This window comes from Hypomesus transpacificus, unplaced genomic scaffold (genome assembly GCF_021917145.1).
Source record: "Hypomesus transpacificus isolate Combined female unplaced genomic scaffold, fHypTra1 scaffold_27, whole genome shotgun sequence".
NCBI lineage: Eukaryota > Metazoa > Chordata > Actinopteri > Osmeriformes > Osmeridae > Hypomesus > Hypomesus transpacificus.
In genome coordinates this window covers 2,207,522-2,233,427 of record NW_025813796.1, presented here as the reverse complement: position 1 = coordinate 2,233,427, position 25,906 = coordinate 2,207,522, and the positions used below count along the sequence as shown (strand labels likewise).

At 40.4% G+C, this 25,906-nt stretch overlaps 1 protein-coding gene across 2 annotated transcripts in view; it reads right to left on the bottom strand.

The window, feature by feature from the left end:
* The window catches only part of LOC124463130 (ras-specific guanine nucleotide-releasing factor RalGPS1), a 111,806-nt gene that overhangs the window by 63,997 nt on the left and 21,903 nt on the right, over positions 1–25,906 (bottom strand). For both annotated transcript variants that reach the window (XM_047014884.1, XM_047014886.1), the window contains exons 2-7: positions 24,193–24,332; positions 20,519–20,623; positions 20,131–20,181; positions 12,006–12,089; positions 5,872–5,961; positions 3,942–4,034 (exon numbers count right to left, since the gene is read on the bottom strand). In XM_047014884.1, coding sequence (XP_046870840.1) covers positions 3,942–4,034; positions 5,872–5,961; positions 12,006–12,089; positions 20,131–20,181; positions 20,519–20,623; positions 24,193–24,249 — 480 coding nt within the window. In that variant the 5' untranslated portion in view covers positions 24,250–24,332. The remainder of the gene's footprint in view (positions 1–3,941; positions 4,035–5,871; positions 5,962–12,005; positions 12,090–20,130; positions 20,182–20,518; positions 20,624–24,192; positions 24,333–25,906) is intronic.

The following is a 25,906-nucleotide window of genomic DNA, read 5'->3' as shown; positions in this document are numbered from 1 at the left end:
ATCGAGGATATACGACATCGAGTGTACTGTACCTCACATTTCTTTCAGTAAACAAGCACACTTAGACACACATGGAAACTTTTCCCACATCTGACCCAACAAGTCGAGCTCAATTAAACCGACAAACAGTACATTTACATTTAGTCATTTAGCAGATGCTCTTATCCAGAGCGACTTACAGTAAGTACAGGGACATTCCCCTGAGGCAAGTCTAAGCTTTTGAGGCAAGTCTAAGGACACAACATAATTTCCACAACCGGGAATCAAACCAGCAACCTTCTGATTAATAGCCCTATTCCCTAACCGCTCAGGCATCTGACCCCAGTGACAGGAAAGTAGATTGTAAATGCAGATATCTTTGTAGTGGACTCATGAAGACAAAATGGCTGTTTGTCCTTTTGTGGCCCAGTCTAGATACACTAATCAAAAACTCGATGGACTTGTAATCCCTTTAATGGCTACTGGGATCTATACAAAATGCATACATTACAAAATCTTGCATTCTCTGTAATTATAGTCATGGAATCTCTGAAAAGGTAGCAGTGAATTCCCATGACCAGACAGAATAAATGTTGAATCATAGGTTTTGAAGCTTGATTTGGGCAGTATTTGTATTCTTAAATTCAATAATCAGCTAAAATAAGGGTTGGTTTCTTGCCAATTTACACCACTTTCTGATTTTGGTTAAATGTGCAAATAGAGTTTGGTATATTCAATACCAAAAGAGCTATGTTGTTTCAGACTTAAACCCAGGATGTCAGTTCTGTACAATATGCAAAATGTTTAAAGCTTACTGAAAATAATATGGCTGTACCATTAGCCAAAAGACTTATCCATGGTGGCACATAATAGCCTATTATGGAGCAAGAGCAGCTGTTGGGCATGGTAAAAGGATATGTGTTTTCCAGGGCTCGGCAGAGAAAATTATGGATTCCTGGCTGGGTGGACAGATGGAGTATTAACAGTTATGTCAGTTTGCTTTCAGCGGCGGATAGAATATATGCTACTGTACTCTCACTGCTAATCAGCGTCAAAGTCACAATGCAGGATAGGACATAAACAGGTTCCTAACTGGTTGTAAGAGGACCAAGAGGCCTGCCAAGTCCACCTGGTATATTTGAGATTGCCAGGCTCAAATTTGCCGCTTGGCAAACTATTAATTGCAATTCCTGCTTTTGAGCGGGTTTAGTAGAGGTATATTATTATCATGTGTCATAAACATCAATCAAGACATCTGCTCTCCTCACCTACACCACCGCAGTAGGTCTATAGATATACTATTTTGCCAAAAGTATGTGGACCACCTCACTAATTACTGAGCTCAGCCACTCTGTTATGGTCTTCATTGTCTAGGGGCCGAGCCACTAAGGTGTTACAGTAAAAATGTATTTAAACAAGTATCCCTAACTAAAGAAACCCTAAACTCCAGAGGAACTAACCTGACTCATTAGCCATTACAACACCCTGCCACTAGGTGTGCGCGTAACACACACCAAATCACTCACAGGTGCATAAAATCCAGCACATAGCCAAGGAATTTCTACCGATAAACATTGGCAATACAATTGGCCCTACTGACGAGCTCAGAGTCTTCAAACGTGGCACTATCACTGCATGCCACAAGTCAGTTAGTGAGATGTCAGTCCTACTGAATTAGCCCTGATCAACTGAAAGGCATACAAAATCTGTGAAGTGCATCTGTGAAGTGGAAGCATCTAGGAGTGACAGACATGGTAGAGCACGCAGACTCTCAGAGAGGGGCCGCTGTGTGATGAGCCACGTAGAGCGTATCATTGTCTATCATCTGTTGCATCACCCACCACTGAGTTCCAAACTGCCACGGATACGATTATGAAGAAAAATTATTGAAAGCCCCATTATTCAGCCCTTGATGCGAACCCGTAAACAACCCATTACTCAGATGCCCTGTGTAACCTGCTTCAAGGGCCAAACAGGCCTACACATTCATGCAGACTTATTTATTGTTTCCACAGTTTTACTGTATTCCTTAGGGGGTGCTTGTGGAGTATCAAATTGTCGCATCTCTCCAAAATCCTAACATTCATTCAACTGGACTCAATAGAGACACGTGCACATGTTCTGCCAGGCAAAAATATCATTTTCGGATGATGGGGATTTTTTCCTTTTCTCTTTTCTGGAACGTAGGACAGCACTTTTAAATTCCACTTCGAATCCACGGGTAATAATCTGGGCTGTGCGCTTCGGTGTGTGCGTGAGCGTGTTAAGAGCATCCTGGGATAACACATGAAAAGCTATTCAGCGAGTGAGTAATCCTAAAACCATGAAGCATGCTACCAAAGTGGGCTAGAAAACACTTCCTTCTTGAAAAACAAATGAGAAGAGAGACTTATTCGTGAGATATAGCATTACTAACTAATAATTACTCAATTGAAAACCTGGAAAGAATACTGGTTGCCAAACAGCTGATATAAATAAGCAAATACATTGCAGTGAAAGCCAGTGTTTTCATTGATTTCTTTTCAATATACAAAGTATATGACCAGTGCAAAAAACTGCAGCAGAAAAAAGATAAAAGTACATATACCTTTTACACATATAACAGATGCTTTTATCCAAACTGACATCAGAAATGCATAGTTTTACCAGTATTTCGGTCAAGGAATGGTTTGTACTGTATTGGCCATGCCCAGTGCAAAGTAACCGCATCTCAGCAAGCAGGCACGGAGAACAATGATCATTTCAACTAGTGCAAACACGACATCTCAACTACAATATTACATAGTATAGCTGCGTAGTTGAATGGGGAGGTCATTCCACTCCTGTAGAGTGTGGAAGGGGAAGCGCATCAAATGGCGAGTGTAAGGACCCTTCCGTCTTCGCGCAGGGGTCATGAGCCAACTCAATGTCGCAAAGCTAAGAGCCCAAGTTGGTACAAACGGCTGAATTATGTCCTGGAGATATGCATGGCCCGTCATGCGTGTGTCTGATCCTCACCGCAACCGGCAGCTAGTGTAGCAACCCCAGTAGGGGGGTTATGTGAGTACTTTGAGTGCTTGAAGATTAGGCACGTGGCTGCATTCTGGAGGATCTGCAAAAAGGTTATGACACATGCTGGTGGGCCAGCGATAAGGGAGTTGCAGTAGACAGGACAGTTGAGTGCTGCGGCCCGGACGGGCAGCTGGGAGGAGTACTCTTGTCAAGATTCCAAAATGTACATTTGTCTTCTCTTTAAAGTATTAAGGAGGCATGGGCAAGGGTTGGGAACATAAGGGAGAGTCCCAGCAAAGCAGTAGTTGGGGGAAGTCAGCATCTCAGTGGAATGTACAGTTACAGTGGAACAGGGCTATTGTGGTTGGAGTATTTCTATGGTTGATACTCAATCAACGACAGTTAGGGGGGGGAAAAGGGATTTCAGACTGCTTCCTTTTGTTGATTTTGTTTCCCCAGAAGGACTTTTTATCTTTCAACAGCTTTCTACAGTTATGAAATGAAGACATTAAGGTTTTTCATATATGAATCCACAGTGGCCGGGTTTCCAAAATTAGTTAAGAAGCTTAGAACGCTCTTCGAACGGTCTCAGGAAGCTCTTAGCGTTAAGAGCTTCTTAACAAATCTGGGAAACCCGGCCAGTGTGTGTTTCAGCTTAGCTCACAGGGGGGAGAAAGCTAATGTCAAAGGTATTGCACACTTGGCAAGACTACTGTCAATCAGTGCTATAGGGGTGCAACACTGACAACCCACTTTTCTCTTTGGATAAAACTAAGTGAGAGAGCTTTGAACCATGGTTCAAAGGTAGTGTCACAGGAAAGTAACAAACACAATTATCTATAGTGTCTGAGACGTTGATATGAAATTATTGGAAATGGGTGGGTTTTACCCTTTTCTTTCCATCTCTGAAGAAAGAGTCTTGAATTTTAAACATCACATACATAAGAAGCCAAAGTTAAATGGTGTCTTACCGCCCATGTTTTGCTCAATCTGAATATAGGAGCACTTTGTAACGCTGACACTACAGACACCAGAGAATGGAGGTTATTCAGTTCCAAAAGTTTCTGAAAAAGAACACAGAACAACCAACAAATTAAACAATTTGCAACAAATGATCGTTTTAAAGGTTATTTAACCATACTATGAGTTGGAACCTGATTCAAATTGAGAAATGCTTTGTATTTGTGTTGATGAATAGTGTGCTATTTTGTGATTAACAAAATCATAGTGGATATATTTACATTTCTGGGAATTCAAACTGGGAAAAGTTCTCAAACAAAAAATTGGCAGTGAAATCACATGCTGTACAAAAGTACCACAAATCCTTAAAATTACCAGGGTTTTTCTATCATTATTTGCGACATTATTCAATCAAAGAAGTGACTGCAGCAAAAAACCTTCCTTCTCCTCCTCAGTTTGTATTTTTCCTAAACGGGTGTCAATGTTTAAAAGGCTTTTCCATTTTAAACAGTCGATATCCCTGCTGCTTGCCAGGTCCATGATGTCATAGTTCCGCTGAGCTCTCAACTTTCCACCCCGTACTATGACCTCTGGGACAAACCCTCTCTACTGCCAGCCCCTGATTGGACTGTCGCCAGGAGGAGAGAGACCCTTCTGTTTTAGTCACTGGATGGTCTGTTTTCCCATTCTACCCATATGCTGCCATAAGTAGCACCAACATTAAGTATTCTGGACTGTACATACTTATGTGTTTTATTAAGTGTGTGATTTTATGGGGCATAATCAGCTAAAAAAACAAGTTATATTCATGCTGTTGAAAAATAAAAATGTTGATTGAGGTCCCTTGATTTACCTTGTTTGTGGGTGTGAATTAGGTTAGATTCACTTACATTTAATCACAGTGGCCTTCCCGTGGCTAGACTAAAATAAATACTATACCTAGTTGGGCACATGCCTCCTTTCACACTAATAATGATGGACTCAAATCATGAAATCCTATTTAAATGATACAATATGATTAATGTTTCGGCATATTAGATCCACACTTAGCTACAGTGGAGGTACATATTCATAGTTACTTGTTCTTGAAATCTGCATTTGATTTGATTTACTGAGTTGGTTATTACCAGATTAATTGTAGGTTTTCCTTCTGTGAACTAATATTCAAATAATTAAAGTTAAGTGTTTAGTTAATTATGTATTTCAGAAGACACTTGCCAACAAACGTGTACTTTGGTTTTCAAAAGCTATCAGAAGAGCTTGGCCACTTTTTCTACATTTACTTCACAACATTTAATTTGACTTCATTACCTTTTAAGCTTTGCAAGAGAAATAATGTGTACCGTGATACGTGTAACCAAGTTGTGGAAAACAAATAACTGAAAAGAGATAATAAAAGGAAGGTAAGGGTCTATTCGTATTTAGGTGCCTATTATAAAATATCGCTGACTCACTTTGGCCCAGATCAAATTACCAGTTACAGTACAGGCCTGGCTGCTTCTCTATGGAACTGGAGCATGACTCTATTTTATTGACACAAAACAAACACTGCAAATGACCAGATAATCTCACTTTTGGAATGGGTTTTCAAACTATACTGTCTGACCCAATATTAAGAAAACAGCTACGGCACTACTTACTTAAACCTTCATATTCTATTTGATACAAGGATGTTGCTACATGCTACAGTTGGGCCTTTTGCCTGGGATGTTGCTTCCCACTTTGGCCTAACATACGGGCAACACATGGGGACCACCAACTGACCATTTTAAGTTTACTCTGTTTGACCTAAACACTGAAGGGTATGTGAAGGTAAGGTTATTTTTTACTTTATGACTTTTCCCATCTAGGTTTTTTAGTTTAACAAGCAGATCGGATTGTTGAAATTGTGTTTGAGTCAGTTGGGCTGTGTTTCTCGTTGGCGTATGCAAATCAACTCACCTTTGCTATTTTTACAAAATGTCCCAGTATTTCTGCTCTGATCTTCAGGGTCTGGGCTGTCAGGATTTCTCTCACAAGCCAAAAGCTAACCTGAAAAATAAAATAAAATACAGTTACTGAGCATGTTTTAGAAAATATACAATTTACGCTAAGATCCTGTTCATCATGCCCTCAACTACATTTACATTTAGTCATTTATCAGACGCTCTTATCCAGAGCAACTTTCAATAAGTACAGGGACATTCTCCCCAAGGCAACTAGGGTGAAGTGCCTTGCCCAACGACACAACGTCAGTTTTGCACGGCCGGTAATCGAACCGGCAAACTTCAGATTCCTTGCCCGATTCGCTAACCGCTCAGCCATCTGACTCCCCGAAAACTGTACTTTCTAATGCAACTCGGGGGGAGTCAATTACATTCAGGAAAAAATCACTAATGAAGAGGCTTCCCAACACACTTGTCCTTGTGCTACTTATTTTGAGGAAAACCTTACGGAATCTATGCAAAATGTACCAACAGTGGCATGAAAAATACAGCTCAGAGCGTCACCTATCAGACAGCAGCGTGAGCAAAGAGCTGCAGCATGATCGCACGCTCAGACAAAATGTCTGGCAACCCAGAAAAAAGACATTCTGAACTGAAAACCCATATTAAAGTAATACGTTTGGGAAAAACCCCTCAAAAGCCATTTTGATTTCCTTGATCGTAATTCTGATTGCAGTCATGTGAATACAGCATGTAATTCATGTAGGCTTGTGTTTGGCTGAGTTTAGCAAGAGGCCATCCATGGAATTTTGGTCAACTGGCAATGAAAGGCCTTTGTAAACCATTTTGCAATTATTCCACGAGAAGAAATGATTGATGAATTAAAATCAATGACAGTTTTATTCCATTTGAAAGCCAAGTCTTTCACCACAAAAAAGATTGTTCTTCAGCTGCACATTCAATTCAATTAAAGTGAATAGAGTTCACTGACAGTTCCCTTTAGGAGTAAAACAGGTTTGGGCTTTTAAAAGCTACAGCAATTGTCCTGTTGTGGCCCATGACATCCTACTACCACAGGGTAAAACCAATTATTTCCATTGATCAAGCAACTAGAACATCCACCTGTAGACTTGGGAAGATTTAATTTGAAAGACAGGAAGAACTGCTCAACTCCGTCACAAGAAACCACTTTGACATGAACTCACAAAACTCTAGGAACTGAGTTGTTAACTCTACATCTGTGAATGTTTATGTGTTCCAGTTTGTCTATATCTGCAGGTGAAATAGCCTATAACATTATTAAACTTTTGTCTGTCTAAACATTGTATTTGTTGTCGTCATGATTCACTGATGTAATCAACATTTATCTCCCTACACACTGCTGTCCAATACAGACTATCATCATATGCAAACATACACTAGATTTCATACACAGGGGTTCCAATGAGACATGTCCTGCATGTCAGGTGGCTGAGCGGTGGGGAATCGGGCTAGTAATCTGAAGGTCGCCAGTTCGATTCCCGGCTGAGCCAAATGACGTTGTGTCCTTGGGCAAGGCACTTCACCCTACTTGCCTCGGGGGAATGTCCCTGTACTTACTGTAAGTCGCTCTGGATATGAATGTCTGCTAAATGACTAAATGTAAATGTCCTCCCCACACTCTCCCTCAGTTTCCTGTCTTTCTCCACTGATCTGTTTGTGATCTGATTTGGAAACAAATCAGAAACCATTTCTGCTAAGTTTGAGTTCTCCAGTGTAATAGTAACTGTAATAAATAAGTCATAACTGTTTAGGATTAGATTTGCTTTAAGTGACAAGAGTGTTTCAGTGTAACTTAACTTACTCAACAGTCTTTCCACTACCAGTGGAAAGGAGACTCAAGGGTCAGTGTTTCTTGACCAGGTGACTATTTCATTGACAACATTGACTAGTTGTTGATTCCAACAACTAGTCACTAAAATCTCCTATAAATTATTTCCCAGGGCTGCCGTTAGTGTGTTTATTTGCATAGCAGGTTAAATGTGTAAAGCAGAAAGTGCCAACTGTCAATAAATAGAGGGATTTGAAATGGATCTAAGCAGACCTGTTTTACAGTGAAAATGCTAAAATATTTCTCTAATAACCACCTCTAATTAAACACAAATACAGAGGTCAAGAACAGTGTTCAGTTCTATCTAATGTAGCAAAGTCAAGGTAATACTCTACCATAATGTTAATATAAATCATGTGAGAAAAAACCCTCTAAGAATTTTGCATATCCATAAATACTTATTACCAATGTTCCCTCTAAGCTGCGCGCCTGCGCGACCGCGCAGACCAGCTGAGGGACCCATGCACTACATTTTTCAGACCGTGCACAAAATAAAACCTGTTTCTTTCTATTTATTATTTTATAAAACCAATGTTCAGCTGAACGGCCAAATGTGGCGAAGCCCACTTCATACATTTCAATGTCACACTAGACTACACGCAAGCTTTTCACAAAATGACGACCCTGGCGCTCTGCTCAAGCTGGAACGTTAGCTTTATAGGCGCCCCAAAAAAGGGGCAGTTTTTTTTTTTTTTTTTACACGAATGGCTTGATGAAATTGTTCAAATGGACACAAGCAATGGCCCAGGTAGGCTGGTGAAGCTTTCTGATATATTTAGCTACGAAGAAGCTAGCGGAGTTCTCTGCAAACTTTGCTCCAAGTACTGAGGTTTGCGCTCAGATAGATTTCAATTTGCTCAGTGCGGAATAAAATTAGAGGGAACATTGCCCATTACCCATACGCAATCCAATCTGTGTATTAATGTGGTGATATTACACTTTGTATTTTTCTACAGAGCAGTGTTTTAGGAAACTATTTAAATTTCAAGTGTATGTATTTTTGGTGCCTTAATGTTCCAGAAAGTCTATAATGTCTTATACTCTTAACTTGACTTCAATTGCATTTATTTCATAATGCCCTTTAAACATCATTAAAGTCAAAGTTTCTAAAAAATAAATCTACATGTCTAATGAAGGCTATTTATTCAGCCAATCAGCCATAGCTAATCTAAGGTCATTTTCGTGACACCCCTACAAAGGCTTTGATTTTTTACATTACTGTTTAAACAAAGCCTATGGATGAAGGCTGAAATAATACATTTTAAGGCTATCAAATGAGGCCAGTAAAACATATAACTTGTATTTGGGACAAGAATTTGTCTTGAAATGGGAAGAAGTTGAAAGACACATTAGATCATGCATCGTGCTGCTTTTCCACAGTTGCCTTTTGGCATGATCCAGCACATTTTACAGTTGGTTCCACTGCTTATGAGCTAAAGAGAGATGCAAATCCAAGAGCCCTTTGAGGAGCAGCCAGAGACCTGATATTTGGATGAGATCTAATCCCTTGGTAAGTGCTGATGAACCAATGACCCCTGTAAACGGTAAACTGGGTGCTTGTCGGGAAAGCTTGGTAGCGACGCCTAGAGCAGACAAAGTATCACATTAGGAAACCTATGCAACTCCAAAAGTATCCCCAAATGGAAAACAATTCCCCCCCATGAAATGACTGTGGTCGGCTACTGTTTCTTAAAACTACCTTCACCTCTCTAGGAACCCCCTGAAGTACTAAAGCAGAGAATAGCGTGCGCGTGTCTCGCTGTGCGTTTGTGGATGCTTGTGTGAGTGTGGAAAGGGTGTTCATGTGATGGATGTGTGGACAAGATTGAAACTCCTGCTTTCTGAACAAGCCATGTGTCTGTGTTCTCAGCTTTAGGCTCTAACAGCTGGGGCCAAGAGACACTGCCGGCCTAACACCGTGAGCTTCTTTAAAACATCACATAAAGCACTGGGAATGTAGTACTCTCATCACATAAAGCACCGGGAATTTAGTAACAGAACATTGAGTTAATAACAGAGTTGATGTCATTCCACTCGTTGGACCATCTTCAAAGCCAATCTACTCAAACGGTTCTCAACTGTTTTCTCATAGACAGGGTTTCATCCCAGCGGAAGTAGCCTTTTCCCACTACAAGGGTCCCAATGCCAACTAAGACATTAAATGTACTTTGAGGAGAGTAATAAATCATCTCAGGACGTAAGTAAAAACATTTTCCTCTGCCCTCCATACTGAAGCTCTAAACAGTGTTCCGTTTTACGTGCAAAGAACATTTCCGAGAAGCAGTGACATACATGTAAATGCTTTTGTTTGTTGTCAATTTGTAGTGGGTAACAGTATTGTTTTCCCTGATGAGAAAAGTTCCTCTCCCCAGGATGGATGTAATGTAAACCTGCTGTTTCTGAAGCTATAATCAATCACATTTGTTATGTGTAACCTAATCCTATAAGACTAAAACATCCTTCCCTGAAGCCAATCAAGTCAAATTAACATCCATGCCTCTAGTTCTAAAGCTTTCAAATTCTTTTTTGAAAGAATGTTGCATAACTGGTTTGAGAAATCTGAAGCTTCACTAACAGGCCCCAGTTCCACCTTCTCCAGAGAATAAGAGCTGACTCCCCATTTTTACCACCCCACTCCACCCCCCTCCTTTATTGATGGATGGATAAGACAGAAATGGAGGAAGGTAGATACTTACTTAGTATGGCGCTGTATGCGTGTGGCCATACTATATGCCCAGAGTTCCCCTAAATATGAGGCCATCTTTCCATAGACACTGAGCCAAATAGTCATGTTCGCCTTAATGGCATCATAAAACAACCAGCAACCAGCTGGGTCTTTTAGGTTTAAATGTGGGCCTTTATTTAAGTTTACTGAGCACTTCGTTATGGCAACAACAAGGAAAACCATTCATGGAACCATTCATTTCAAAGTATGCCTGATGTGCTTCCAGCTGAGCTTTGGCTGAAATATGAACAAATCCTTCCATTATGAATATATCATAAAGTTAATTACAGAATATCAATCACTGAAGTGTACCATATGCTTTTAAAATGGCACTGATGGTGAAACGAGGACAGAGGAAAATAAGCATAATAACCATTGTTCGAATGTGACCAAAACACAATTTTGTTCCAATTTGAACTCTATTCTACAGCGCAATTACTAAAATAAAAGTAAAAAGTTAAAGATAAGTAAAAACTTTGCTTGCATATCCAGTGCCAATCTTAACACGCTGAAGCTGTAAGACACTGTACCCTACCTACATGTTTTCTGTATGGATGTTGCGGTACAGCATACAGTACATGCATCATGGAGGACAGAGGCCTTTCCAAAGGCCTGTCACGATGACCAGTTGTGGATCCTTAAGGCCCAACAAGGAATAATTAACAACAGCAGCTTCTATGGCCCTTAAAGGCTCAGAGGTACAGGATTGGAGAGAGTTATTTTCACTTCATAAATGGACCAATCAAATACAATTCCAACAGTTTACACCTGTGCTCTGCCACATGTATCCACCTCCTTTATTTTTAGTCCAAAACATAGAAATGATAAAGAAAAGTGACGAGAATATAGAGAGAAGAATATGTTGGGGAAACATGTTGGCAAATAGCCAAAATGATTGACTAATAAGAATTCCACCTTGTGTTTCCAGTTAGGAAGCTGCTGCTTGAAGTCGATAATGGTTTAATGGCACAGTACGTCAGATGTTGGGCACAGTTGGCACTGTACGCAGAGTAATGGGCAAGCGCCAGAGCAAGGCGCTAAGCTGCTGAAGCATTACTTTAAAGTCTGGCTGTTTTACAAGAAGAATGTGTCAAAAAGAAAAACATATTCACCAACATCAAACCGGGTAACACTAAGTAACCTCATTTACAGTTTTTCAAATCTGAAATGGCTTCGGATGACTGGTTAACCCAACAAAGTGAGAACAAGGCTCGGAACAATCGAGTATTCCGTTATTCCATCCAAAGAGCTATTAGGGTTATCATCCATCCACTGACAATAATAGGTAGACCAAAGTAGTTTTGGAGTGTTCCACTACTCATTCCCGTTTTTGAGGGAGCTGGGATAAGATGAAGTAAGGGCAGGATGACCTCATGGCATGAAATTTAAAAAAGGCACGCGCTCACGCACACCTTCCTAAACGTTGTGACCTGATAATATAGAGACTGAAAGGACCCCCATACCTGAAACTATCCAACATCATGTCACTGATAAAGTTCCTATATTGTCTTGTTGGACAACGCAACCGGAACATAAAGGACAAAGGAGGACTCACCTGGTTAAACCGCCGTGTGAATGCCACTATGTTTGGTGCCAAACTGTGTTTCTCCTTCCTGTTCCATCCACAACTTGCCAGCTCCTGAAAAAAAAAAGTCACAAATAACATCAACATCTATCCTGATAGACAGAACTTCTGTATTACAATGGGGATTGTTATGCTTGAGTTAGAACTCGAGTTGTGCGAAGAACTTGCATGTGGACTCAAAACACCAGACACTGTATGTAAAATTAATGTGTGAATGTGTGTGGGGCACCAATTTCGACTTTTTTAATGTTCTTTACAGAAAATGAATCAAGGCCATTGAGTCTTAGGCTTTCGAGAATTTCAATGCATAACTTTTCTTTAAGTAAACATTGAAAATGGGTACACAGACCTGATCACTCATTTCTTATTAGGTAGATGATGTTCAATAACAGATTATCATCAAAACCATGTGGTAGGGTTGAAGGATATGTGGACAAGTGTGCATTTGTTTTTCAGTGCACCTTTCCAGTATGTTTGAAGCCTTGGGGTGGTGCTAATATATTCCCAGCATGTACAGATGCATATTTGCAGTACATCGCAAATCATTGTTGACAGTGTCGTCTGAGCATAGCTCAGTTCAAACTAGATAGTTTCACTTTTTTACTCTCATGCCATAAAATGCTTAAACAGCTCAGAAATCATAGGGTGAGGAAATCTTCAGGCTAGCAAAAAGTTGTTCCCCTGGAAAAAGAAAGACATGGCTGTATTTCAAAAGTTTTCTTTAGCGTGCCTTCCCATGCTTTGCTGTGAGGAATAATTGGGCAAACAACCCTGTAATAGTGCAACTGTAAAATAGATAAATAAATAAATTCAAGTGCCAATCATTAAACAAAAACATTTACACTTAACAATACCCTTGGGTCCAACAGGCCTCTCCAGGTTGGGTCCACAACAGCTCATAAACAGCAATAAACAAAGTGTGTAGAGCCCATTAGAGAAACACCAGAGATTATGGATTTGTGGACACACTTGAAAACTGTTGCTTTAAACTGCTGGGGGCAGTCAGACTTCCTTGCAGTTCATACAGACTGTGAGGGTCTATCTTTGATATCTGGTCTGAATGTGGCTTTAGAAGATTTTCTAACTCAAATTGTGGTATCTCACTCCCTTTATTGCAATCCAGACAATCGTCATCCAATAGAAAGACATTATGCAATTAGGTGCCAGCAGTTTTTTCAAATAGCAACTTTTAGTCAAAATCTAAACTTTTGGCCCTACAGCTTTTGTTAAGGAAACAAAAAAACATGATACATTACTGTTGGGAGCCAAATGTTAAGGATGAGAAAAGCCCATTGATAAACAGGCCAATTATTTACAGTGCTACACAAACACAGATCCTTTCTTGATTCTTCCACCTTTATCACACAGTAAGTCTCAACCTACGATCTTGGCAAGTCCTGAAATTTCCCATGTAAGTAAAAAAACAGCTTGACTTAGCAGTGAACTCCTTGTCTATCTGTGAAATTACAATTCTCACTGACTTTTATGTCTGATCTGTCAGGTTTACTTCTGGTATGAGTAATAATATTTATAGCCCTCCCCCCGTTTCTAGACCTCTGATTTTATGGGATGGTGCCTATAGAGAGACGATTGAAAATCCAGCTGAAAATGGTTACAACTCTTTCCCCTGAATCAGCAGGTCCTTAGTAGATGGACTTGGTGCCATGTGGGTAACACTAAAGCATTGTATAGGCTCTAAACATTTCACTTCTGTACCTCTAAACTAGAAAAAAGAAAATGACGTGGCTATTAGAAGACATTACAACATTTATGTGTGCATACTGTAGCTTTTACACACAGAACATTTCCTGTGCTTAAAAAAAAGGTTGTACTACATATGGAACAATTATACATGGGTATTAGGTTAAGCCACATCACATGGCTTCCAATTTAGATTTCCTTTCTTACTTCGAGCAAGACTACAGTAGTATTTTGCAATTTTGGAACAACTCAGATTTTCAGCTGCTAGTAAGGCAAATTCAGGTGTAAGCAACATTTTTATGGTAATAGGGCAGTCGTGCGAGAAAATATCATACGCAAAAGTATCAAGTGAGACAGCAAAGCCTTTACAAAGCCTTTTTTTAATTACATTTGTTTTCCATTGCTTTGTTGCTCCTTGTCTCCTTAAATTGAACCAATAAAAGCAAATTATGGCTTTTTACGCAAAAATGCAATGACTGCGTTCTGAATAAAGACACAGAAAATATTGTTTTGCTTTGTAAAAATCGATACTGCTATTGTCTCTCCACCCCCCCCCCCCCCCCCCCATCCCCCATAAAACCCACAACTCAGCTATGCAGTTTAGACTTTCCAGAGAAAAGCAAAGTTTAAGCTATCTTCAGTGATACTTTATCATTCCCAGGAGACTAAATTATCTTCAGAATTTGTAATTGTTGTTGTCACAATAGTATTGCTTTCACAGATGTTTCTGGCCACTGGCCCAGTGAATTTGAGCTCCCTGGTTCCGAGAGTGCATACTGCATGATGCTCTGAGCAGCTGTGAACAGTCGATGGAAAATATCAGAGTTGTGCTGTAGGTGAAACCCTTTTGTTTTTGCTTAAGTGACATGAGCTTAAGTGTTTCACTGTGTAGTCACGTTACATACATGGGTAACACTTTAGATGAGCTCACCAAATTCATAATTTATTAACCAATTTGTTACCTATTAGTTAACGGTTTGTTCACCATTAGTTTTTTATTGTTTATACAAAATGTATCATTAGTAAAGCATTTGTTCATACAGTTAGGGTTAGGGTTTGGGTTTAGGGCTAGGGTTTAGGTTTAGGGTTTAAGTTTTGGTTAGGGTTTAGCTTTACTAATGCTTTACTAATTATACATTTTGTATGAACAACAAATAACTAATGGTGAACAAACAGTTAACTAATAAGTAACAAATTGGTTAATAAATTATGAATTTGGTGAGCTCATCTAAAGTGTTACCCATACATGTATACACACAAACACATACTAGTGCAGTGCCCGTTGGTAGCTTGTGGGATCCATCGCTCCATCACGTAGTGCAGCTCAACAAGGTGGCGAATGCCCATGCACATTTCATATCTTTTTATTTTGAAAGAGCGACAAAAAAGGACAAAATGGTTGACGTTTTATTTTTATTTTTTTAAGAGAAAAGGAAGTACTTCACCAGCTACATTGACAATTACAGTGAACTAGTGCACAGTGCCCATGATGCACTCTGTGATTAAGATGTCAGTGAAACACACAAATACAGAGTACTTGCACTATAGATAGTGCACAGTGCCCGTAATAAAATAGGAATTATAGATAGATCCTCATGTATTGCTTATGTTATGTTGATCAGAATGTATTATATTGGTTCTCTGTTAAATTGTCTCACCACCACAAACATCTAGATATTTAGTTAATAACAAGTCATTACATGCACAATGGTTGAGTACGGTGGCCCTGAAGTGCAAAACACACCCCCTAATATGAGTACAACCCCCAAATGAAAACACCCCCCCCCCCCCCCAATACGAGTCAACTCCCCCCAAATTGGATGACTTGTTCACCTCCCCCCAACACAAAAACACGCTCCCCCAAATGGAAAACGACATTATATTAACTCTGAACGGAAAGGGTAGGTACTACACTTCAGCGCTGATAGGATGCAGTAGGCTAACTGACAAGAAATATGAAATTGATCGACAGAAGTACAAAATGCAATAGCCTGGCAGAGTTATGTGCACCAGGACATTTGTTTGGCTATCGAAGAATGTGGCAAATAGTAGGCTACTTAGGCAAAAGTATTTCGTGTTTAATGTAAAAATCGATAGCCAAACAACTATCCTTGTCCACGTTACTCTGTCATTGTGGCATTTCGTTCTTCTGTAGTGGACTATTCGTTTTTTCTTCTGAAAAGTCCTGCTTCCTTCAACTGCGTTTTTAGCGTGCGCATAGGCTACTTATTGTAATATTGTGAAACGTTAACAGCATATCTAAGATTATTTCATAGGAATTACCCTGATTTAAATAAAGAGTAGCGTCATGACTTTGAATTGTTAACACAAATGTTTCCTCTTTCCTTCCGATCAAGTTCATGATAATGACAGAGTTACGTGGACTAGTTGTTTGGCTATCGATGTTTACGTTTAACACGCTTATTTATGCTTTTGCATAAGTAGCCTATGCTTCGATACCCAAATAAATGTCCTGGTGCACGTAACTCCGTCAGGCTATTGCATTTTGTTCTTCTGTCGATCAATTTCTTATTTCTTGTTAGTTACTGCATCCAATCAGCGCTGAAGTGTACCTACCCTTTCCGCTCAGAGTTAATGTTATGTGTTTTTGAGTTAATGTAATGTCGTTTTCCATTTGTGGGAGCGTGTTTTTGTATTGGGGGTAGGTGAACAAGTCATCCAATTCGGGGGGAGTTGACTCGTATTCGGGGGGAGTGTTTTCATTTGGGGGATGTACTCATATTAGGGGGTGTGTTTTGCACTTCAGGGCCACCGTACGTTTGCTATGTTTACATTAATATTAATAATTTTTCCTTTGTGCTATGCAATGCTGTAAAATAGTTTTCTATTTTCAGTATCACATTCGCATAAATAAGACATGATAAATGACTGCCGAGACTAAATTAGCACGAACATTGTTCCTGTCGTAACCCCGTTTGTTGATTGCTATATCCATGCCTCAAGAAAGAAGTCTATTATTAGATAGATGTTGCAAATTCACATAACCTCTGCTCTTTACCATACAACAACTGTATTTTGGGATCATAAACCTGCAATATATTTGGCCCTAGTTGATTTTTGGAGTAGTGTGACTGGTTGATAGGTGGGATATTAACTGATGTGTATATACACTATTTTCCATTATTTTGCTTTATGTAACCACAGTTCAATCAAACCTTTTTACAGGTGACTTGAACCTCTTCTGTAAAAATAGAATGACAGCCTGAGAAACGCCTTCGATTTGTCCATATTAAGACCAGTATTTTGGTACTCTCAAACTCACATTTCTTGTCAAGCATCAAGCTGCTAGATTGGTTTTCAGCTTGTGTTTATCCAGCAATTACGACAGGGGTTCCAGGGGTTCCCACCCTTGCACAGGACTGGAGAGGCAAGTGAAGTACATGTCTGCTTGGCAGGTGTGCTTCCCACATTAGGCTACGCCCTTGTGTACACCAGTAGAGGTCAGTGGCTGGGCATTGAAAGAAAGGTGCCATGACATAAAGAGAGGCAATAGGGGGTAAACAAACACTATTCCAGCTGACAGGAGTGAATAGCGGTTGTCCAACATCATCTATAATTCCTTGGGTCTGCAGACCATGGTGAAAGGGTTTCCAGAGAAGAAAGTAGGTCTTTCATGTCCAGAGTCCATTGGGAGTCCATTGGGAGTCCATTGTGAAAAAGGGAAAATTGGAATCTTGCTCTTTTTTCCATGTTGATCTCGTTGTACACAGTTGACTCGAAGGGGCTTAAACTCGACTTTGCAAAAGAAACATGAGAAAATTCAGTTTCCTCGAAAGTAAAACATGATCGTCATCGTGAAAACTGTGAATTAGTTTGGACCAGGGTATCAAGTTACATGCTTACTGATTGTTAGAACCAGATGTTGTTAGAACCAAAAACAGATCCTAAAGGTTGAGGTAAAAGTACAGTTTGGGGTGAATTTTAAAGCGAAATAAAACATGCCAACTGTAATTATGGCTACACTCACAAATCTTTACAAATCTCTGAATTATCATATTTTCTTAGAAATCCAAATGTGTGGCATTCTTCCCTTTGTTAGATGTGCTTAAGATAAATTGTTTAGTCAATTTAGTAATTTCATACTTCGCTCCCCTTGAGGGATCTGGTGCCTATTAAGGTGAGGGAATATTGAAGCTTGTTAGGCTGCAGTGAAATGGATGCTCATGGTATACAATACCTGATTTTCCCAGGGCTTATTATGATGGTTTTATGGAATCAGTTCCATAAAACTTTGTTCTTATTAAACAGTCTAGATTTTGACAGTTTTGGAATGTAACAAAATTGAGTACTTCAGGGGTTATTGAGATCTTGTTTACAGGCCAAACAGCCATAAAAGAAACTGAAGGTTAAACTGAAGGTTTATAACATTGCCTTATGGGAACTTGGATCTGCTTTCATTTGTAAATGATCCAAAACCAAATATCAGCTCACCATGAAAGTTTTACTTGTAACAGCATACAAACATGAGCAAATCACCTGTGAAATGCTGCCAAGCTGTCTGCAGTATGTTGCCAGGGCACTTTCATTTTGTCTAAATCAAGGTATGTCTTCTTCTTAAAACAAAAACAGTACAAACTGACCATCTGTGGAAAACCTGAAACATCCTATTGCAATGTTGAGTCTCAAAGTAAAAGGACCTCTGTCTCCAAAGTATAACAATGATGAAAGCGTAGCAGTAAAATTCAACCAGGTAGTACTGAATATATTTGAGAAAAAAAATAAAAAAAACTTTAAATATTAATAAAATACAAAAAAATGCTGTCCTACATGATGCAAGAAAGAATACGGGTTTATTTGACCAGCAAACAGCCAATCTAGCAGCAAAAGTAAACACTTTTTCATACAATTTCAACAAAGGCAGTCACTCCAGCTCTGCAAGTTTTTGGGGGTTTGTTTGTTTCGTTTTTACATGAAAACAGCCTAAATCTTTACACCTAAGAGGGAGAGCAAGTATAAAGATTTGATGATCTGATTTGTTAACCAGATCAATCATTACCATACAAAGGCAATCATGCTCTTAACACCTATATGACTGTCTAAAACCTTGCTACAGTTCAAAACCTTCTCACGAAGAGAGCCTTGCTCTCAGCAGCCCCAGCAGGGGATAATAACAGAAAATGCTGCATGATGTCAGAGTTCTCTCAGATCGGCCATGCTTTGGCTTCATAACATAAAATCAGACTTTTTCTGCAGCCAAATACCTTTATCGATTTTTTTCTAAAATTTGAACGAATAACTTAGAGTTGTACTCATTAATAACCATCTTCAATGATACTACTGATTTACTATGTCTATGTATGATTTGGGTATTCTTGCTCAGTTGAGTAATTCTTCTTTGGTAGTGTGTAACAACAAGTGTTGGTGCTGTGGCACAGTTCTTTACAAGAGGCAATCTCATCCAAGACTAACAACAATTTTGTAGATACAGACTGTACTTCTGTCGACAACTTGAGGATAGTTAGTCATTTGATTCTGTTTACAATGCATGTGTCCAACAATCAAGGTGAATAGAGCAAAATAAAACACCAGAGGCTTTATGCTTTAAACTGTAGCCCACTTTTACACTGCCGAAACCTTGCCCCTAGTTTGAACCGTTTACAGGGCAACCAGATGGTACGGATGTAACAGTGAAACCCATGGCTGAAGACCTTGGCTGGATGGGTGGGGGAGTGGAAATCAATGGTGGGGACACATCAACACGTGATGGATTTTGAACCAAACTCCCAGGTGTAGGCGTTTTCCAAAGGAGGCGCCCAGGCAGGAAGGCCAGACAGGGTTCGTTGGAGTGGAAACAGCTGAGCTTTGCTGAGGCTCATAGAGCGTTTAAGGTCGGGCGGTGAAAGGGAACGGAAAAACTCTGGATGCAGCAGTGGTCAAGGTTTTCAAAATGAAGTGTCTGGTCATAGGACTACGTACAGGCTCAATTGCAAAGTTCAATATTTGCAATTATATTAAATAATATAAAAGACATAATATGGTCCTCTTTCCAAGTGATTATAAAATTGTACTGAAAATGACAGCAACTGACTGAAATGTTGCTGAGGAACCAGGTACTACAAACAGACATGGTATCATAAAGTACTGTAATGAACTATTAGTTATTTCTTGAGTTCAACATACCTGCCAAGTTTCATACGACGTGGCTAGATGCTGTAACCAGCATTAGTTATTTACAACAGCAAAAAACTGAAACTTTGATCTGGTTTCAGTCAATCAGTCAGCAAGATTGATGTACAAGTCAAACTGTCAAACTGTACAAGTCAAAAGAAAGAAGACACACAGGCTTTTTCCATCACTCAGTGTTTGCTTTGGTCTTTTTAACATCTTCTCCAATAATGAATAATCAGTTGACAGGTTGTCTTTTTGCTCTTACCTCTGGCTGTATTGCTTTGAATACTGGCGTATCCATCAGTGTGATTTGGCTCTGAAATCACAGGATATGAATCTATTTAGTCTCCCGATACACACAAAAGTAATTGCATAAGCACACATGTCTGGTTGTGAATGATGCCGGAGTACTTATTTTGAAGGACGTTCACTGAAGAAAGTAATTAATCATCATTAATTATTACTTAAGAGTTTACAGGGCTGCTGTACATCATAGGGTCTAATAGTCCTCTTGGGGCCAGAAGTAGTCTCCCATTTCCCATTCAGTAAAAAAAGCACTATAAGGAGGTAATCATTTAAGAAAATTCCATTTTCGACTTTTGCCACAAGTGTAATTTTTGCCACAAATGTAAACAGGACTGAGCTTTACTCACGGCAAACTCCTCGGGCGTCACCTTCAGCACGTCGAACACAACGGCGTCGTAACTCTTTGCGTAGTCCAGGCCCGGACCATCCAGAGATTCGGAGCTGCTACTGCCCTAGGGATCCCAAGAGAACAGACAAGAGTTACTGGCAAAGTTCAGACAGACAAGACAGTGAGACGCTGACGGTCGAAACTTGGTGTCCAACGAATGGATCCTTTGGCAACAGAGACAGACATACCAATTACAGACAAGCAGATAAATGAATCAACACACATTAGTTAAACGGTCATTTAATACATGATGTACATAGACAAATGACGGGAGTGGGGGACGACAACAATCTAGAACAGATGCAGATGAAACGCTTTTCTAAACCGTAATACCCATTTGAGATTTCAAACGTTTGCTTTCAAGCTATTGTATTTAATATATCAGACCACAAACCACTCCCCTTCACAAAGATATTGTATAATTGCTGAGTTGACAAATCCAATCTACCCAGAGTAAAAACAGATCAAATGTTCCTGGCATGACACTATTCACTGATCAGACCATATGCCATATCCATTCCCCAAGTTTTCCTCGTATTGCTTGTTTTGACCCAATATGTTCTGAACGATGAAATTCCACTCATTCATGGGGTATAATGATTCCACCTGAAAATATAACATAAAAAAAGTGGGTATGTCCACGGTATATAACATTTTTAAAGAAAGGGGACAACTGAAGCAGTAAGACAGCCATTCTGGAAAGACTGTCTATTCACACAGTCCATTAAAACTAGGGGTTTTACCACAAAAAAGCAAGAGTGGATAAATGTAGCTTCTACATTTAATGTAGAGGTAAACCTATCTATTCCCAAGCACGTGCTCCTTCCTGTAAACTACTGTAACAGAGCGGCTCCTAGGTTGTTGTAATTTTCAAATACATGTCAGGTGGTGATCTATGTTCTCAGGGGGAATCCTACTGGCAATGGAAAAAAGGGTCAAATTTTCCCCTCATATTTAATTTTACAGTCTATAGGATCTTGGCATTAGCATCAGATGAGATACCCTGCTTTGGGTTTACTGATTTAAGTATAGGTCTGTCTGTGAGACATCCTAAAATGGATACCTGGCCTATCCCATAGAGCAGGGGTCGGCAACAGGCGGCCCGCGGGCCAATTGTGGCCCGCCAGCGATTTTATTTGGCCCGTCAAAATATTTCCAATGATATATTTTTTATAACGTTTTTTTCCCCGTCGACTTTTATTTTGAAACCGGAAACTGGGTATGGTGTCATTAGATGTTGTCGACTTCATGCAGCGCCGGCGTCGCCTGCAGCCCGGTTGACTTGAAGTAACCAATGGCATTCTCAGCTTCAAGGCAGCCGGCTGTCGGCGCTGCCGTCGCTGCATGAAGTCGAATACACTTATTGACTTTTCTGAAGTATTTTTTCGCCATGTCATCGCTACCATATGATCGCTACACCTCACGGCTGACAGATCGCCTGAGGTGAAAGCACAGTTATGGTTAGTAATCATGGGCAGCGCTCTCTATGGCAGCGCTAGGAAGGGGCTAGCAGGTGCTTCAGCACCCCCAAGAAAGACCAAAGCACCCCGATAGCACCCCCCACGACATTGCTTATTAATTTATAGTTTCAGGCCCGGAATGGCCATCGGGAGAATAGGGAGAATTCACGGTGGGCCGCTTTGCCCGCTTATAAATTGGGCCAGAAGATCGCCTGCTTTCTCTTTGTTTTTTTCACACACCGAATAACAGGATATGCCTTAAGTTTGTTAAGTTACTGTGTGACTGAAAAGTAAGCTAATAGGCTACATTATGTTTTAATCTAATTAAGCGCATGATCAGACCGTGCATTAAAAAGTGCAGTTCAGTTGTCGCGCATGTTTCTCAAACACAAACCATAATTTATTGTTGTGGAGGGAGTTAGCTAGATTAAGCTGAAGCGAAAAAAATAAAATGGAAGGGATAAGATCCCAGGAGGAACTGAAAAAGCCAGGTAAAAAATTAAATTTTTGCTCGCATTAATGTGAAGTTCCGATTTCACCTCACATTAAAACCTTGACTAGGTCCTAGTAATCCTATTCTCACTTGATGACAGTATTTATGTGCACCAACGATGACGACCCACCACGTTGGGATGACAGTGACGACCATGTTGATACAGTTCGTTAACAGACCACCAATGGGCTCATGCACATGGTTTATTATCGTTAGCTATTTGTAGTAGACCTACCCATTCTCCATATAGGCCTAGTTGTTGCGAGTGCACGTATCGCAAGGGCACCTATCGCAGCGTCTAAATAGGCAGTAACCCAGACTCTGGCCCGCCGTCTAGTGGCGAGGAAAAATACTGGCCCGTGGCCCAAGTTACTTGCCGACCCCTGCCATAGAGTATGTTGGCTCTGCATACATGAGTGTGGCTGTGTGTACAGGTTCAATGATAGCCATTAGTTTCCAATTGTGCAGTAACTATATATGCACAAGGCGTAGGATTTTTTGTGTATACATTTGCGAGTGCACCAATTTCTAGTCAGTCCCATAACTACACGATTCCCTCATACCAGGACGACATTATGACTTGAGGTTATGTAGCTTCAAAATCAGTAGCAGGCTTCCGACTTTCTTTTCCTTTGGGCCCATGTGAGACGCTAGGTCACCCAACAGCAAGTTGACTCATAGGAAACCCAGCGGGCTTCGTGTTTATGCTCACATGAGACATGTAACGTGAGGTGAATGGTAAAAACCCACGAGGGTCATGGCCGTGTGCCATGGGCACTACCTCATCCCTCTTCGTATTAAAACCCTCCTAGTATTTGGGGCCAGACCATTTTGTTATGAGTGGTGAACTGCTCCATTGCCGAACTATAAACAATCCATCACTGCAAACTACAATCATGCTGAGCCTCCTAAGTGAAAACACTCTGGGTGGAATAATACTGATATTTCAACTATAGGCTCAATGAAAAACGTTCTGTTGTGTCTAGTGCTGGTGATTGATGAGCCTTTGAGGCCACGGAGGGGGCCTGCCCACAGTGGGGCAGGAAAAACGTACAGTACAAATAAAGGATACCTGCAGAGATGATTACATTTAGGAAAAGGCTGTCTTAATATATTGCAATACCAGGACATTAGAATAATTTTTTTATATAGTAGTTTTATTAATTTGTAAAGATGGTAATATATTGTAATCAATATAAACAAGCCTAAAATAGAATTAAGGATAATATTACTTAATGTTATGTAATGTTGCGGATAATGTTAAGTAATAATGTTACAGAATTACAAATTGCATAACATTGACATTTTATTATTTTAGTTGAACCAAAATTCACAATCAATAGTGCAAATGGCCTTCATCATTACACAGAAATGACCACCACAACCCTAACGCTACCGATGCATAAACAAGGTTTATTACAGCGCCTAGCTATTACACCTGTTACAGCACTGAAGCTATGTTTACTCTACATTGAATGGCAAAATCTCAAATCTCAAGGTGCAAAATCAAATGCCTTGTTTGTGATTCATATGTTAGGGTTGTGGTGGTCATTAGAAGTTCCTTTCTTTCTAGACTTTTTACATAACTTACCCCACCAAACATATTCTTTAGTTTTTAATATCATAACCATTTGAATATCAATACAGCGGAGTGAGAGTGAGATTAGACATACTCCTCACCTCTGAGGTGCCCGAGTTGATGCTGGCACCATCCGAGAGCCCATTCCTCCGGTACATGCTCACGGGGGTGCAGGTGGGGTGCGCAGGCAAGCGCAACCGAGGCCCTTAGCTGGACGGCACACATGACCTCTCATCCATGCCTGGTGGGAAGACATAGGAATGTCCTGATTAAATGTGATACCATACAATATATAAACACACACACACAGGATATTAGAGGATAGGATGATTTTGTGCTACTACATCGCTTGTATCTAACATTCAAGTCACCACGTGTGACTTCAATGTGCATAGTTCTACAGTATTTCAGTGGTCAGAGAGATATGTATAGTGATATGTATTTAGTGGCCACATTGAAAAGAAACCCCATCTCAGCTACCAGGCACAGTGAACAAAAAATAATATTGCAGTGCAACAATAACATATCAATTATTTCAATACAACGCAATAATAATGAGCGGCATAATTAATAAATAATGTTGTGTTTACAGTAGCTAGCCATTTGATGAATGGTGAAAGATGCACAACACTACAGCCCAATAATAAGATCTCAATTTCAGTCTTACAATAATGTATCTCAATTACAGTAGTGCAGGCATCACAAGAATTAATGACTACAAAGTGCTGCCTTTGGTGCCCTGAGGCAAAAGAAGAGTTCGTCAAGGTGAAGCATCTTGAGACCACGGCAGAAGGATCGTAGGGATGCAGAGGTGTACAATTGAACAGGGAGGTCATTCCACCCATCTGGAGCATGTGCGATGGGTCTGTAAGAGCCGTAGCCACGCTCCGTCTGAAAAGGTAGTTCGCCACTCACGTGATACGAACGCTCGGCCTCCGACTTGCCAAGCGCGACCACTACCAACTACGCCAAAGAAAATCTAGCTCTTCTTTGATACCTTTCATACCTGAGGAGTGAGTTTCATGGTTCTCACTCCATTACACATGGAAGGAAAAGCACCGCATGATGGGGGTGGGACCCTTCCTTTTTTTTTGCGTGGGGGGGGGGGGGGTCGCACGACGACCCAATGCAGAGAGAAGCTCTTGAGTTGGTAAGTAGTACATAAGGGCTGGATAATGCCCTGGAGATATGCAGGGCCTGCTGTTCTGTTGGCTACAGCATAGGGAAGGGTCAGGGTTGTGTCTGATCCTTGCGGTGTCCGGCAGTCAGTGGAGCAATCTAATCTCAGTAGGTATCTTAGTTGTGGGTGAGTACTAAATGGAGCTTGAACATTAGGTGGGCGTTTGCATTCTGTAAGATATATCAAGAGAATGTATGGCCTGAATGGACTGAAGGATGCATTCATGTTGCGTAAAGAATACCAGTAGGTCTGCTTAGGGCAAGCATTGTGCTTCTTGAAATGAAGGTTGTCAAGAATTCAAGAATGACACCTAGGTTTTTTGCAGAGCGAGAGGCTGCTGGTCAAGCTCTCGTGCCAGAGAGGATCTGTCAGGGAAGAAAAGTAGCTGTTTCAGTGGTAGGAGAAGCCATGGGATTCCATGACCAAGCCAAGGAGAAGAGAAGGGGTCCAAGCAGGGATCCCTGTGGGATGCCAATAGCAAGGGGGCGCGGTGCTAAAGTGGACCCTCTCCACGGGACCTGTAAGATCCTACCAGAACCCTGGAGAGATTAGTACCAACAATGCCCATTTCAGCCAGCGTGGAGATGAGAAGCTAGTGGTTGACCATGTCGAATGCTGCAGACAGGTCGAGGAGG